This window comes from Pleurodeles waltl, chromosome 3_1 (genome assembly GCF_031143425.1).
Source record: "Pleurodeles waltl isolate 20211129_DDA chromosome 3_1, aPleWal1.hap1.20221129, whole genome shotgun sequence".
NCBI classification, from domain to species: Eukaryota; Metazoa; Chordata; class Amphibia; order Caudata; family Salamandridae; genus Pleurodeles; species Pleurodeles waltl.
In genome coordinates this window covers 1,766,269,225-1,766,284,750 of record NC_090440.1, presented here as the reverse complement: position 1 = coordinate 1,766,284,750, position 15,526 = coordinate 1,766,269,225, and the positions used below count along the sequence as shown (strand labels likewise).

General features: G+C 41.4%; 1 protein-coding gene across 2 annotated transcripts in view; it reads right to left on the bottom strand.

The window, feature by feature from the left end:
- Positions 1–15,526, bottom strand: part of SATB2 (SATB homeobox 2) — a 329,978-nt gene that overhangs the window by 126,122 nt on the left and 188,330 nt on the right. For both annotated transcript variants that reach the window (XM_069225756.1, XM_069225755.1), the window contains exon 8: positions 5,610–6,073. In XM_069225756.1, the coding sequence (XP_069081857.1) occupies positions 5,610–6,073 (464 nt within the window). The remainder of the gene's footprint in view (positions 1–5,609; positions 6,074–15,526) is intronic.

Sequence of the window (15,526 nt, the reverse complement as noted above, 5' to 3'; positions counted from 1 at the left end):
GATAGCATTCACACTTACACCCCAAAGTATTTACAGCATTCATCCTCTGCCCCCAGTTTATGCTCTTAGCAGCTTCCTATTTGCTGCTGAGTGTCTATGTGAAGGATTGGATCTGTAAACCAAAGAAACTGGTGCTGCATACTTTCTTCTTCTTCCTCAACATTCCTGACCTCTTAAACCAGAGGTAGTATTTATTTACTATACAGTATTTATTGTATGTACCTTGACAGTTTGTACTTACATTTTCAACATATGTAGATGTGGAGTTAACGATAGTAACTCTATACTCAACAATATATTCCTATTGGCATGATATTTTGGTTCATTATATTTTTGCTATAATATTCTTGAAGGGCAATATTTCAGTAGTACACATCTTGACTTACATTCAGTATAGCTCAATAAATTAATTGTTTTTGATACCTTAGCCTGTCATACCTTGGACGGCAATAAAATTAGTACCTTTGAGTTGGGTAACAGTAACACACCACTTCTTTTAAAATGCTGCAAAACCTCAAGAATGACCTTGAGCATCATACTTTTTGATGCTTATCTGTATCTAGTCTGCCTGAAGTTTTTCCAAAGAATCACAAACTGGTTTAAAGATTGTATCTGTATACAAGCTGTTTACACCTCTTTGTTGAGTCCATGAAAGGTGCATTTTCAGGGACACAGCAGTATTTGATGGCACTTGATTACTCTCTCAAGAGAACTTAGATTTCGGAGGGTGGTCACAACGCGCTCATTGAATGCCCACCAGCCTTTTGTGGACTAGATTACTCCCGCCTTTCTATGAACAGAGGGGTCAATGCTCATAAATACTCGTATGAGTGACATGGTATTCACTATGTCCGATTTGCCTTTTTAAAGCACTGATCTAGTAAGAACTATTCTGCTTCTCCAGATAACTCTTTCTTGGCCTACCTCCACCGGATTCCCGCTGGTCAACTGAATACTCACCCAAAATGATTTATCTCTGCAGCAGTTTCCCAGGATTTCCCAGAACTTCTGGTTTCTTTGCTATATCCTAAGTGAAATAATCAGCCTTTTTTAATCTAAAATGCAGCCTTAATAGAATTCTCAGTGGAAATGCTAAGCTATATTTCACGGAAATTTGAGTAAAATTTCAGTTACAGACAGAATTTCAGAAAAATATGGTTGCCTAATTTGTGTGGTTGAATAATGTGGATTGCTACCTGGCAACATTGCAACTACACATTAACTCCTTTGGTTTGAAATTACAATCACGGTAATTACTGCCAACCAGGAAAAATAAAGGCAGTAGAATACATTCATCAATCCATTTAGCAGCTAAATACAAACATCAGGGCTAACAATCATCAGGAATTAATAATACAGCCAGAAAAAATATATTTTAATACAGTGGATGGGACAAGCTTCTTCAGGAGAAAAAACTCCTCACCGTTACCTGAGGGTCTAGTCCATACTCGTAACAAGCATTACTTATTACTGAGTGAGGAATTCTATCTCCTATTCTGTGATATGGGTCCTAGGATGTTTTCGTCCATCTCAAAGAGGCCAAGATGAGCTGGGAGGGGTCATGCATAAGCAGGTCTTTGACTCGAAAATGTGAATATCTGCATTCCTCTGTGCCTTGTTTCGTGGTGATGAATGTGTTTTCCTTGCACCACACACAGCAAACTAAAGGTATGCTTAGTTTTGGGTACGGGCAAAGCGATAGATAACGTGATTCATGCAGGATCACACGATTTGTTATTGTAAGGAACTAAGGGCCAGATGTAGCAAGCAGTTTTGCCCATTCTGTATCTATGGGAAAATGTGTTCGTACATATGGCCCTAAATATTTTAACTTTTTTGTTTCAGGAAAAGTGTACAAACCTCTGACTAGACAATATCACCTCTGGTAAAGGGCGTCATTGGCTTAGTAATGTGCTGTGTTCATTGTCTTGAGGGTTTGAGGAAGTGGTGTATCAAACATGCCACGTGCCCTCCAACTAGCAAAGAACCCCGATTAATAGACAAATACATCTATAATCAGGCCCCAGAGCGCCTCTCACGCGCCTGGGCTCCAGTGCCAATACACCTACTGTACTACTGATATCTACACCACAGGTTTGATGCCTTGGCTATTTTAAAGAACATTCTCATTAGCAGGTCTGGTTTGATTCCTTTCAGAGTCTTGGTTTATTTATCCTATTGATATGCACATACCTGTATGAAACATGCCTGTTCACTCACAGATCTGTATTTCACAATCACGAGGCACCCAGCATCACACAAACATCCCTTTGTAAACTTCCCTTGTTTTACTCATTATTTGTTCACTTACATTTTTGCAGTTTTTTATCAGAAAGAACCAGGCCCTAGATGGCACCAGGGAGCTGTACAGGCTGCTGAATGGATCCTCATTCAATGGTATTTAGACCAGAATATAGCATCTAGATATTTAAAGTGGCAAAACAATATATATACTCAAAAGTAGAGGTAGACATTATAATGTAGAAAGAAAAGATGTGTTCTATCGTGAAGCCAGATCAGTACAAATTTGCCAGTCAGTAATTGGCATTCAAATAGGTTCAAGGGTCAAAGACTGACCTGTTTTGAGTCAAAGTAGATGAACTAGCTTCTGTTTTAGATCACCATGGAAGGTGCCTACTATGCGGTCAAGATAAAACTGTGTGTAGAAGTTAGTGTAGCCATGCATCAGCATGATGTCAGCTGAAGTGAATGTCTTCAGTTGAGCTTGCATTGTGGTGCATATGAATGGGAGAAGAATACCACCTGGTATGAAGTGGGAAGGGGCAAGTATGCACAGGATCAACTTTACCTTTGTATTTGATTGCCGTTAGCAATGATGGTGGATTCTATAACAATCTCCTTTTTGTGGTCTTGCTACAGGAAGCTTGAGCTATCGGTCACAGAGTACATTATACACAATACTACTTAGGTTTTGTTTAGTCCCTTGATCATGATTGGAAGGCTTTCTTGTCAATCTAACTTCCCTGCTCCTTTTTTTGTATGACCCCCCTCACCTCCAATCACTTTGTTTTTCCCACATCTAGAACACTTAGGGCCTGATTACAACTTTGGAGGAGGGTGTTAATCCGTCCCAAATGTGACGGATATACCACCCGCCGTATTACGAGTCCATTATATCCTGTGGAACTCGTAATACGGTGGGCAGGATATCCGTCACATTTGGGACGGATTAACACCCTCCTCCAAAGTTGTAATCAGGCCCTTAATTTCTACCATCGTTCTTCCCCATCTCTCTACTCCTAACCCTCATACCAGTACTATTCAGAAATAAGACTGAATCTTCTGTACAGTGCCCGGCACCAGATAAAGTGCTTGGTGATGGCCTTGATACTCCCATTTCCCCCGACTTAACTCCCTCCCCAGCTGCTCCTCTCGTACTCTAAGCTGGCTGACATGATTGGCTTCATCAATGCCCGATGTATTTAAAACACTCTTGATTAGCAGAGCCACTTGTAGTGACAGCCATCTTCAAAGTATATGAAATAATGTTTTCATACTTCGAAGATTGCTGCCACTTTGCACCATGAAAGTCACGAAGCACCAAGGTAGCCATCTTGAAAGTATAAAAACACTGATTTGCAGAACTTTCAAGTTTTCAACCTTGCTGCCTTATCACGTTGCATCACATAACATGGTGGCCATCTAGAAAGTTTGAAAACATTGTTTTCTATACTTTTCAGTTGGCCAGTGACCACTACGGGCTTTTCCAATACTGGTGCTTTTTTAAAGCCAATAGCAGCGACTGAGAACATTTACAAAGCAAGTCTAATTTGCCTTGCCAATGCTTGTGTCATTCAGTAGGGTATGGAATAGTTGCTGAAATAAAGTTTTATACTACTCTATGGCCTGCCATGGCTCTGTAGCTGTGTGAAGACATCAATAGGTGCGACTATATATAATGTTTCTGGTTTGTATTGCATGAATGGCAAAGCTACCCAGAAACCTAGCAAGAAGGCAAATTGTTTATTTCCTTTTCTTGCCTCCTTCCTCGCTACGTTGTGTTCCCTGTTTCAGTGTTTTTCATCTTTAGCTTTCCTCAAAGATGCAAGTTTAATTTGGTGAAATCCAGAGGAGGGATAAAGAGATCACTGCTTTTCACTTTTCATGCAGGAACACGATTTAAAGATCTCCTTCTCCAATTTTGTGCCTCAGCTGTATCCACGGCATTCATGAAATTCTTTATGGGGCTTCTAAATCTACCCAAAGCACTGAGTCATCAATGCTCTACACTAGAGTTCTGACTGTGCTGATAAAATGCCTACACCCGAGGATAAAAATCTTCTTCAAAGCAAACATCTACTTTTTTTCCGCGAGATCTGTAGCACATCTGAAGTACTTTTGGTAGAATTTTGCTTTTTGGGTGAAGTTTCATCTTTCCTATCTCCCCCTTAGTATCCTTTTCAAAGTAGGGATGAGATATTGTCCGTTTAACATGTTCTAGCGTTGGAGCCACTTGCTGCTACCATGGTAGAGGTGGGGTTTCCCACATGAGCATTTTGAGTAAAAAATGCTCTAATGCTCTAATAGATGTTGCATCTCCCCCTTCCATAAAGAGGGCCCCCCTATGGATCCACTGTGAGCCTCTCGTCGACTTACCTTCACTGACATTTCATACAGGAAACAACACCTTTATGATAATGGTAACAATTATCTCCTAAAGGAAAGTTTATAAATGCAAGAACGGATACAATTGGACACAAAAAAGAAAAAAAACTCTCAAAACGTTGAGGAAAAGAAGAACAACTGTAGCCTAAGGAGGTATTGGTGTAAGGTAAGGCTCCATAAGGACTCTTTGCAATGCCCCACGAGTATAATAACTAATAGAAAAAAAAATAGGTGCTGGATGCAGAGGGCATGAAGTGGCTGTGGAACTAAAATAAGAAGCAGAAATAAAATCACAATGAAGGAGGTACACAGTGAAAGGTAAGTTAAATATGTTCCTGGTTCAGCTTCCGGTTTTTCCCCAAGTGATGCATGTTTTGAAGAGGATTAACCTGGAGGTCCTTACATAACACCTGTTCTTCAGAGGTATTATCATCCTGGCTCAATTTGATTAAATATGGAAAGGGTACTGCCAGGTTATGGTCTGCATTGAACTCCATTCTAGGCTCTGAATGAATCAGTGAGTGAACAATACTACCGGGAGATGGCCTCTTGGAGACACCACCACAGTGTAAGAGCGAAGCAATATGTGAACAATATGTAATTTGTGTAGAGGGAAGAAGACACAGCCAAGGACAGCTTCCCAAAATAACCCACTGATAAAAGTGTCCTGGAGTTAGAAAAGAACACCAACACCTCAGTCCAAAAATCTCTTTCTGCAAGTGAAGAGAACTAGTAAAAGTTTTTCTGGTCTGTCGGAAGAGAACACTCTAAATGTGGAGGAGAAATCTTACACCATGAAATGGATCATGAAATAGATCACTATTTGCCAAGGCCAAACTCTCCTGTGTTCGTGATCACACTAGAAAGCGTGCCTTGACAACTATGAATAGAGACTGTTGGACTGGGTTGTTGATGTTCCTTTATATCATTTAGGATCTATAAGAATGAGAAATAGTTCAGTAGGCGAAGATTAATAGTATTACCTGCGTTCGGTTGAATGCTACTCGTGCGAAGACAGCCTGTGATACACTGGCTCGCTTCAGCTCATCCCTCACTTGCTGGTAAATATCTGGTGAGACCTCCACGGATGAATTTGTGGGCTCTGCTGGCTTGACTGCTCGGGGGATGGGTGGGTGGTTCAGGAACTGCTGGTTGAGGGACTGCGGGTGCTGGTGCGCCAGGAGCCGGCTGACAGCAATCTGTTGGTTGATGAGGTGGGCCATGGCAATCTGCTGCCTGACAAGTTGAGGGTTGAGTTGAGGAGACAGGATTCCAGGACTCATGAGCGGCTGCAGGGTTGGCACTTGACTCCTGATGGGTGCACTGTGGTGCAGTGGGCTATGAGGTGATGGTTCACTTGTCTTCAGATTTCCCATCTGTGTCATATTTGGCAAGTGTGCAGGCCGTTGACCCAGAACACAGTAATCTGCAATACTTTCCCGTTCAACTGTGGAACAGAAGAGATACTTGAGTTACATGAGTCAGCATATCCATATTTATAAGAAACATACACGGACTACATACTCATACATAAGAACATCAGGTGCATTATGTATTCCAATTACATGCCACAACAGCACCGCAACCCTAAATAGTCTCTACCTTTGCCATTACTTGCTCTTTTCTTTTCATCTACTACTAATAATACACATGAATTCCTTTGGACCATCTTGAAAAGGATTCTACTGAATGTGTTTGTAGGCGCCATATAACATGAATTCTTTCTAAGACTTCCAATTACAATTTAATTAACATTTATTCCAAACAAGCAAACCCAAATAGCATGCTCTGATCCAGAGAAAATCCTGCTTTCTCTTCAAGAAAGTATCTTTTGGTGTTTGATTGGAAGCAGTAGCATAACAAAACTTGAGGGCCCCCCTCCAAAGTACATGGAGGGGCCCCTCTCTGGACTCACTCAGGAGCTCTCAGGCCAGGGGACTGTGCTGAGGGGTACTCCTGGAGCTCAGTGGTTTCCACCGCAAGTACTGCAGGATCTTTGTTGTGCCACTGATTGGAAGTTAGTGGCTACATTTCTCTTTACCAAGGTGACCTAGTCCTACAACTGCCCAGATTGATTGATGGTTAAATCTTATACTACTAACGAAAACTACTGAAGACAATGGTTTCTTACTTTCTCAGAAGAATATTGCACAGATACTCTCATGCCTGGCCTATGTGCTAAGTGTCTATCTAGAGACTGAGTTTAACTCATGAAGTGTCAACCGCTCATGAAGATTATATACAAGGAACATGACCGGTTTCCAGAACAATTGTTTTATCAATAAATTTAGTTTTGGCTAATAGTGACCAATGTCATGGACAATGAAGGCGATCGGCCCATGGACTGTGCAAATAATTCACAACCAGGGATGGCGAGAAATGGTGTTGGTCAATGTGGGTACTCGCCAACCACACTGTTGTATTCAAGATGGACTAATGTTTGGGGATTGTGTTATTAGAGAGCTTTATGTAAAGACAGTTACAACAATCAACAGCCCAATGAATCTGTCCACCTTCATCAACTCAACCTCCACCTCTGCTCACTAGGACTGACTCGACATATGAGATCCGCCCCCACCTTACCATCCATTCTTCAACCTGTACAAGCTGTTCAATAGCTCATCCTATTCCTTGCCCACAGCTTCCTCTTATTCCTTTACTCTTGAAAAGGGCAGGAATTTGCCATGTGCATCATTTTCATTTAGTTTAAACAAAGTATATCTTCCTAGACCTCAAAATGTCCTCTTCGATCACAAAAACACCAGTGTCACATCATCTACAACCCTTTCAATACCTCCACATTTAGGTAAATATTTCTCCTTGTGCCTCAGTAATGGATTGGCCATTTCATAGAACAATGTCCACCTACTAAGAAACTACAAAATAGTTCTCAATTAAGACCTTCCCAGTATGCCTGCAGGTAGTGACAGTGTTGAACAGGTATTCATGATCAATGTTGTCAAAGTTGATCAGATGATTGAACAGAATGAGACGACAGTAGCCACTCTTGTCAGTGATTATCAGGGCATCATCAACAACTTGTGTTGTTAGAGTTTCAGTACTACCGTGGTGTTGGAAATCTTACTGGTGGGCCTGCAGTACGTTCTGTCAATCAATGTAGGCTTATGGATGCAGTACCACTGCCCTTTCCAAATCTATAACAAGAAAGGGAGGGAGGTGAAATACAGAAGTCGGCAAAGTCATCTAGATCTATAGGAGCTTTGAGGCTTGAAAGAATTTCAGGGTTTCAGAAAAGAGAGAAAGATGTTCCTGAAAATGAAGATGTCATGGATGTCCAGGAAGGAAGAGAAAGCAGACACAGGGATTGTAAGATGTTGACTAGGTAGCAGACTAAAATAGCACAAGATGAAGACAAGACAATGACTACATACATTATTGAAAAAACTAATAATGTTGAAATTGTTATGCTCACATGGTACAATAGCACCAACAGCCAACAAAATCGATACAGAAACATGAGATACTTCTGCTGGAACTTAAACAAAAAAGAGCAATGCATTTTAGAGGAATAACAATGTCGTTTAAAAACTGATTAGCTAACAATAGGTGTGAGGACAGCTATTGGAATAAAGATGAGTGGTCTGCTAACCTAGTGACAAAAGGATGTTAACCTTACCACCTGCTGAATACTACATATGTAACAGGTCACCTTCATAATAGTATCAAAAGATTCAGGACCAAAAGCAGGGGATATTTGCTAAATGAAATCCTAAATGCACAACCCAGATACGAAATAGATATCTACTATACTGAGGGAAAGGGACATTTTATTGAATAATGCCCTTTCCACCAGAGGCCGTTATTCTTCATTTCTCTTTTATTTTACTTAAAATGTTTTAAATAGTGCAAACTCCTTCTTTTAGATCATCAGAGAACCTTAGCAGTCTGAAGGAGTTCTAAAGAAAATAGAATGATATATGTATGTGTTTATGAGTGCATGTATGTATGTTTGTATGTATGTATGCCAGACCCCCTTTCAGAGAACTAAATGCAAGCAGGAGTTACTGGGGCCAAAACTGGAGGCCTTTTACTCCTGATGTCAAACTGCCAATCTTACTATGGGTCTTAAGCAACAAGGCAAGTATCCTTTCAGCACTTGACTCTCAATAGTAGCGTGGGTCGAGCAGTCCAAAGCTTTTCGGGGGGTGGCATAGAAGGGGAATATGGTGGACTTGGAAGGGGAAGTAGATGCAGAGCAGTGAACACAGGCTCACAACTCAAAATGTACTCAGGAGCAGCAATAAATGACTGACCAATCAAATACTCGCTTTTATGAAAAAAGGGGTATTTATATATAAAGACAAACTGAAATATACCATACACTAGTAATACACACAGTCCCCAGAGGTAAGCGCTATAGGTGGGTCCTAGTGTCCCACTTCCCTCTCACTAGTAGTAAAGGTTATTCCTCATTCACTATAGGCGATATTCAGGTTAGGCCCCACTAGTCGTCCAAGTATCAGGAGTCCCACTCAGACTCTTTTAAAAGTCAAAAGTGCTCCAGCGTCACAAGCGCTGTGTGGCATAACAAGTTCCTCAAGGGTCTTCTGACCCTATGAACACCGTTGTGTGACTGGAGTCCCTGGGATCATTTCCCTCATGGACGTCACAGAGGGGAGCAGGAGTTGATGTTGGTGAGTAGCACTCACAGCTCTTTAGGGGCAACAACTGGGCATCCACGGCACTTCCTCCAGTGAGACAGTAAGTTTGTCTGATCCTTCCCATAGGTGGGAGGCAGAACTTCTCAAGTTGTGATCCTTACACAGGTCACCACAGCAGCCTCTCCGCTCAATGATGGCTTGAACCAGGCATTGGTCCTTGTCCTTTCTGGTGGACCCCCTTTGCCATATCGGGGTCACTGACCTCACTCCACACTTGTGCAATGACCCTAAGTACACATCAGCAATGTCCTTTTCACTGCAGGCCCCTCTGGCATATGGGGTCACAGCCTTCACTCTGCACATGGTCGACAGCCCAATGAGCATGGCAGTAATCTTCACGGCGGCCCCCTATGGCATACTTGGTCATAGACTTCATGCCACACATGGGCTATGGACCAATCGCACAGCAGTAATCGGCACAGTGGTCCCCTTTGGTATACATGGATGCTGACTTCACTTTGCACACCGGTAACAACCGGATTGGTGAAAACACGGCTAACTTCACAGTAAACCTCACTGGCAAATACAGCCACCAATTTGAACCTGCACTTGGGTGATGACCCAATTTGTGCGGCAGCCGTCTCCTGACATCTCGCTACAGGGATCCACTCGCCAGGAACCCTCCACTGGACCTCGCTCCCTCCTGCTCTCTCCTCTTCCTCACAGGGTACACTGGTCTTGGAGCAAAATGACTTGAGTTTCCCTGGGTGATATCCCTTCATCCAGCTTGAACACTGGGAGGCCTTAGCCTCCAGTCCTGGTCACAGGCAGAAGTCTTGCAGTGCTTCTCATTCTCACACAGCCTGTCTGGCTGCTTGATAGTTGACAATTTTGGGGTGTTCGGAGGTCCCTTTCTTACAGTCTATCTCTACATGTCGAATGTGATTTAGGGTCTGTGCCTTAGAAGGTTGTGTTGGGGGTTTGCTACCTTCTGAAATGTCCAGAAGGCAGTCTGTCATAGCAGAGGCAACTCCAAATCTTATAGCCCGCATCACAGGCCAGGGGAGTGACTAGAGATTCACACCTGGTTGTCAGCACAATGATATCTAGATCAAAGGGTTAGCCCAGGGATCCCGACCCGACTCTTTATGATTCTTTTATCAGCCCCTTCTTCTTCCTGAGATGCGCCCAAGCACCTTTCAGGTGACCTCTCCCTGAATGAAAGAGCATCCTTTGAAGAGCCTGGCCCTTTCTCCATCAGTGTGTGTGTCCCACCCAGCTAACAGAAATACAGCAATCCACAAATATGCCTGGTGGGACTCCACTACCTCCTCGTGCTTCTACAGTCTCCTAAAATGGAAACAAGAGTCCCTCATGTATTTCACCATTCACAGGCACACATACACACATCACATCAATGCAACAACACACATGCTTCACTGCGCTCCATATTAAATTGTTGTAAGCCAAGGGTGAGTTAAGCACACAGCCACAGACCTTTACATGAGTGGGCCTGCTCACTCCTACTGATCACTAGGCTGGCACCACCATGGTGATGCTACTTAACTCATGAAAAAGGCAGTAGCCTTTCATCATCAAGGGCGTAGTCCTTTTGTCAACCCTCCAGGCTTATGTCTTGGTGCACACACATGATACATGTTTGCTCAAAAATCAGCACCAGGGATCCAGACATCATTGAAGCTGGGGCACTTCGGATAAAGGTGCACATCCATCTCCAAGCTAGAGACATTTCTGCATTTATAAATCATGAACCTTGACAAAATAAAATCAGAGTGCTGTACAGTTTCAAATGCAAAGATACATTTAACTAAAAAATGGGAAGGTGGCTGGATTCTGAGAGCATAAGTAGACAGACGTACTCACCACTGGATTTCTGGTCAAATATATTTCTACTTAATAGAAATAACATTCTATAATCATAAGTTGTGACATATTTTTATAGGGATGATCATGGTCTGGATCAATGCCCATTGACCTGCTTATCCGCAGGTTTCTGGGTAGAAACATGTCAAGGTCAAACAATTATCCTGCGTTTCTTAATCTACACACTGTGGACTATAATAAAGTTCATAGGCCACAAGTAGGCAGTATTAAATATTTCTTTCTTTGCCCATCACTATATTAAGGAATACCTTCAAATCACAAATACAAACACATAGGGATTAAATAGTTTACTTAATATTAGGATTGCAACCCAAGTTAGTAATCATATCTGAGGAGGAGCCTTATGATGAAACATGATACCTCTGGATGGGTAAGGGCTTTCATCTTAAGAAAGGATTACTTCGGGCATAACTGAATGTATAGGATTTCCCATGCTTTAACTTTGAGCTTGGAGTACTTGTAGTTGTAGGAGGGTGTAATCTGGGTTTCTTCCTCCCGTCTCCCTGTTTGTTATTTGTTAGAAGAGTCTGAGCCATGTTCTAATGCTGGGTGACTGACTTTATCTGCTGCTTTATGCAGTTTCAGATGGCTTTCAAGGGAGACAACAAAATACGAAAATAGTTACTTCATAATGGTATTCAACACTGTAGAACTTTCACCCAAGCCATGAAATGGTAACAGGAAAATACCATGTATGCATTTTGTGCTATACGGGTTTTGCACTGACATGCTGCAAAAAAAGACTTAACTAGTGGACCAAGTTATACTACTGATACATTTATTTGGCACAAGAATTTAAGCCCAACACTTTGCCTCATTAGCTAGAAATATAAGCTGGGCTTATATAGCACACAATTCACTGTTATCTATTTCCCCAACTTTCAAAGTTATTTGCACATTTAGAATGAAACTAGATGCACAAATGTTTTTTTATCAGGACTGTTCACACATGCATATTTACTACTACACCTAGGTGTGAGTCAACACATTTTTGCTATTCACCATTTCCACCTAAGTGTAGACTTGTGAATCTCCACACCTTTTCTTCAGGGAGTGGAAACATATAAAACTAAATTTACAAATCTAAAGTTACTACCAGTAGTCTTTCCACATATCTCTGGAGAACCCTGCCAGTTGGTAGAGTTCTCACTGTGGAAAAAATACATATTAAAAGCATTTTAATGTAGGATCTAAATGTAAAATATTTTTGACATCATTATTCTTAACCTTCAACTAATATAATAAAAGGTTACAGAACAATAATTCTTCAAAATAAATGTTCAAGAACTGATTATAATTAAAAGATTTAAGTATATTAGCCTTTATTATAAATATTGATCTTTAACCAAATTTATTTTTAACTTTACTAGTATTTAAAATATATTCTAACGCTTTTTAAATAAGTTAACTATTAGATTTTAAAACAAAGGCATTAATGAATAATGTTGTATATGTTTGCACACTAACCAAATATATTCACATTTAATTTAAAAATGCAAATGCTTTAATTATTTTAATATTAGTTCCCATGGGGTGCTACTTTAATTCCCTGCCTCAATTATTCTCCTTGGGAGAGTTGCGGTACATGAGTAGCTTCGTAAGGTGCTTGACTTATTCCAGGGCTGTTCTGGAGTCATTTACATCTATTTGGTGTTAGTAGCCTGTAGTAACTTTAGAAGTTCAGTCTGTGGACAGAAATGTTCTTACTTTTTGGGGGGGTGTAGTGTGCCTCTCCCTAAATCCTTTTTTTACATTTTCCTAAACCCCTTCCATTTAGGTGTAGATATTCTCCATTTTCTTATTCATTCCCCCTGGCCCCTCCCACATTTACACATAAATCGTACACTTATGTGTGCGAAGATTACTGCCATATTGGTGGAGACTTTCACATAGAAAAGACAGGTGAGGCAGATGTCTTTGAACTACTGAAAAGTAAATGTAGTTTGCGAATAGCTCCCCCCTCCACAATTGTAAATACATGTTGTATATTCATAAAATAAATAACATTTACCCCAGTCAATGAGAGATCTCATGCAACAGATTACAGCTATACAATATGAGAACATTTCCTTATAGGAGTGGGGAGTAGTGATCCTTTCAGAGTGGCCCTGTCTGCCTAAGTAGGTGACCCCTGTTAACGTGCATGCTTGTGGATAATAGCAAACATTTCTAAGACATATTCAGCCTCTGTATTGACATTCACCACTATGAGGAGCAGCAACAAGCCTCGAATCGGGAGAGTCCAGTGAGAAAACAACTCTAAAATTCCTGGGGTGTTGTAAAAGGTGTTAAAGTATAAATACACTTTCGCTTTGCATTCACCTAGGCATAAATGCACCACTAGAGCTTTTATGTGTCATAGAAGGCTCATATATGCAAGTATTCCAGGTAACTACTGCAACTTCCCAGCTGTAATCCTGATTATAATGTTGTTCCTAAAGTAGAAGTAAACTTTTATGTGTGAATGTACATGTTTTGATAATCAAACCACCATTATGTTTTTGTAAAATTTTGGAGTAAAATTAATATTAACCACAGCTCTCTTAAAGTACAGTCCTCTTCAGCGGCGGCTCCTCTGCCAGCAGCAGCTGCAAACCTTTTACAATAAAACAATAATATGTTTATTATCATTTTATTGTAAAAGGGGTGTTGCCATGGGGCGTGACAGGGACAGAAGGGGAGTGCACAGCACTCCCCTCAGTGCGCATGTATGGTTGGCTGGCCAGCCAAACACACATGAGCACTGGGCTCTCTCCAACCCGGCATTGTGTTGCCGGGTTAGAGACAGCGGGCAGAGGCTCCCTCTCTGCCTCAGACAGCCAATCCTAACGCCGCTTTCATGCTGCTAGGTAGTGCTAGGATTGGCCGCAGGGCAGTCTGGGAGCCTGTGTCTGCTGTGAGGACCAAGGAACAGTGCGGGGGAGGCGGCAAGGAAGGTAAATTTGTTTTTGTTGTTGTTTTTTTTGTCCGCCTCCCTGGCACACGATGTGCCACATTCTCATACCCTTCCCCCCCTCACAAGCTGCAACTGGTCCTCTTGCATTCAAACACATCCTCCTCGAGTCAGATACCTACAAGCCACATACAAGCTATAGCAACCAACATATTAATCTACTGTGCTGCCTTAAGGAATTGAATGTTTCAAGGCTGCCTTTCTCCGGATAGCTCGCAGTCCTCGATGTGACATTAATTTAATTTTCTTTCATTAACATGTGCATGAACCCATTTTACCTTTGTGAGAGAAATGATTCTCTTGCCAAAGGTCGAGGGTCAGATGACACAGTTTTGCACCTGTGCATGGCATTTTCACTTTGACATTCCATCAAAAGACTAATGAAAAATGTAATTTGAATCGACCAAATATTGCAAAAATGCATTTTAAATTCGTCAGTTTGTGCAAATTACCTTTTTCAACTAGTTTGTCAGTTCAAATGTCAGTGTGGAAATGCCCCTGGCCAATACAAACTTATCTAGTCTGGTTCCAGGTGTTTACTCTACCCACCCAATGGGCTGTGTTTTGCAAGATGAGGCTGACAGCAGATTCGCTCTTCCCAAGCCCCACTGTTTTTCATCTCGGGCGATCAGGGAGCCTCCACCTTTACTTACAGAGTAGTCGGGCTAGACTGTTGAACCAAAGCAGTCCTGGCAAACTTTGTCAGACCAGCCCCCATAAGTGCAGAGTAAGCAAGCCTGACCACTACAATGGGACTTGGGCCCTCCACTCAAGAACATTTAGGAAAAAATGGCAAAAACAGTGCATTCTTCAATACATTTTTCATTATATATTCAATTGTATTTGTTTTTAAAGCACAGTAAATGATTACCCTACAGTGCACTGGGATACGGCAATCATTATTGAGGCTTTTCAATGATTCCCTCACCATCACCCTCTAACAGTGCCTCTCATCTCTCCATATCCCTCTCACACACATATTTTGTTTGTTTTATAGTGCCTCTCTTACCATCGTAAGGTGTAGGAGCACTTTACATCACACACAGGACAGAGACAATGAATCATATGTGTGTATATCAGTGTATAGAAAATGTTGCATAAGACAAAGTGGAGTGCAAGGTGTAGGATTCACATCATCCACACTGGTACCCATTTTTTAAGAGTGTTTGGTGTAGGGAAGCATAAACTCAGGATTCTGAATGTAACACAGTGGTTAGGGTTGACTTTACTAATATTTTTTTCTACCCAAATAATTTTTTTTTTTAGAAATATTAGGATAATCAAAGACTGGGGGAAAAAACATAACTTTCTAACTTGTACCATGCAGTTTGCATGCAGCTATTTGAAGGCAGTGCATAGCTCACTGTGGTAGGTTATAATTGCAACCTATATTCTGCACAGTGACAAAAGGTTATCTGTG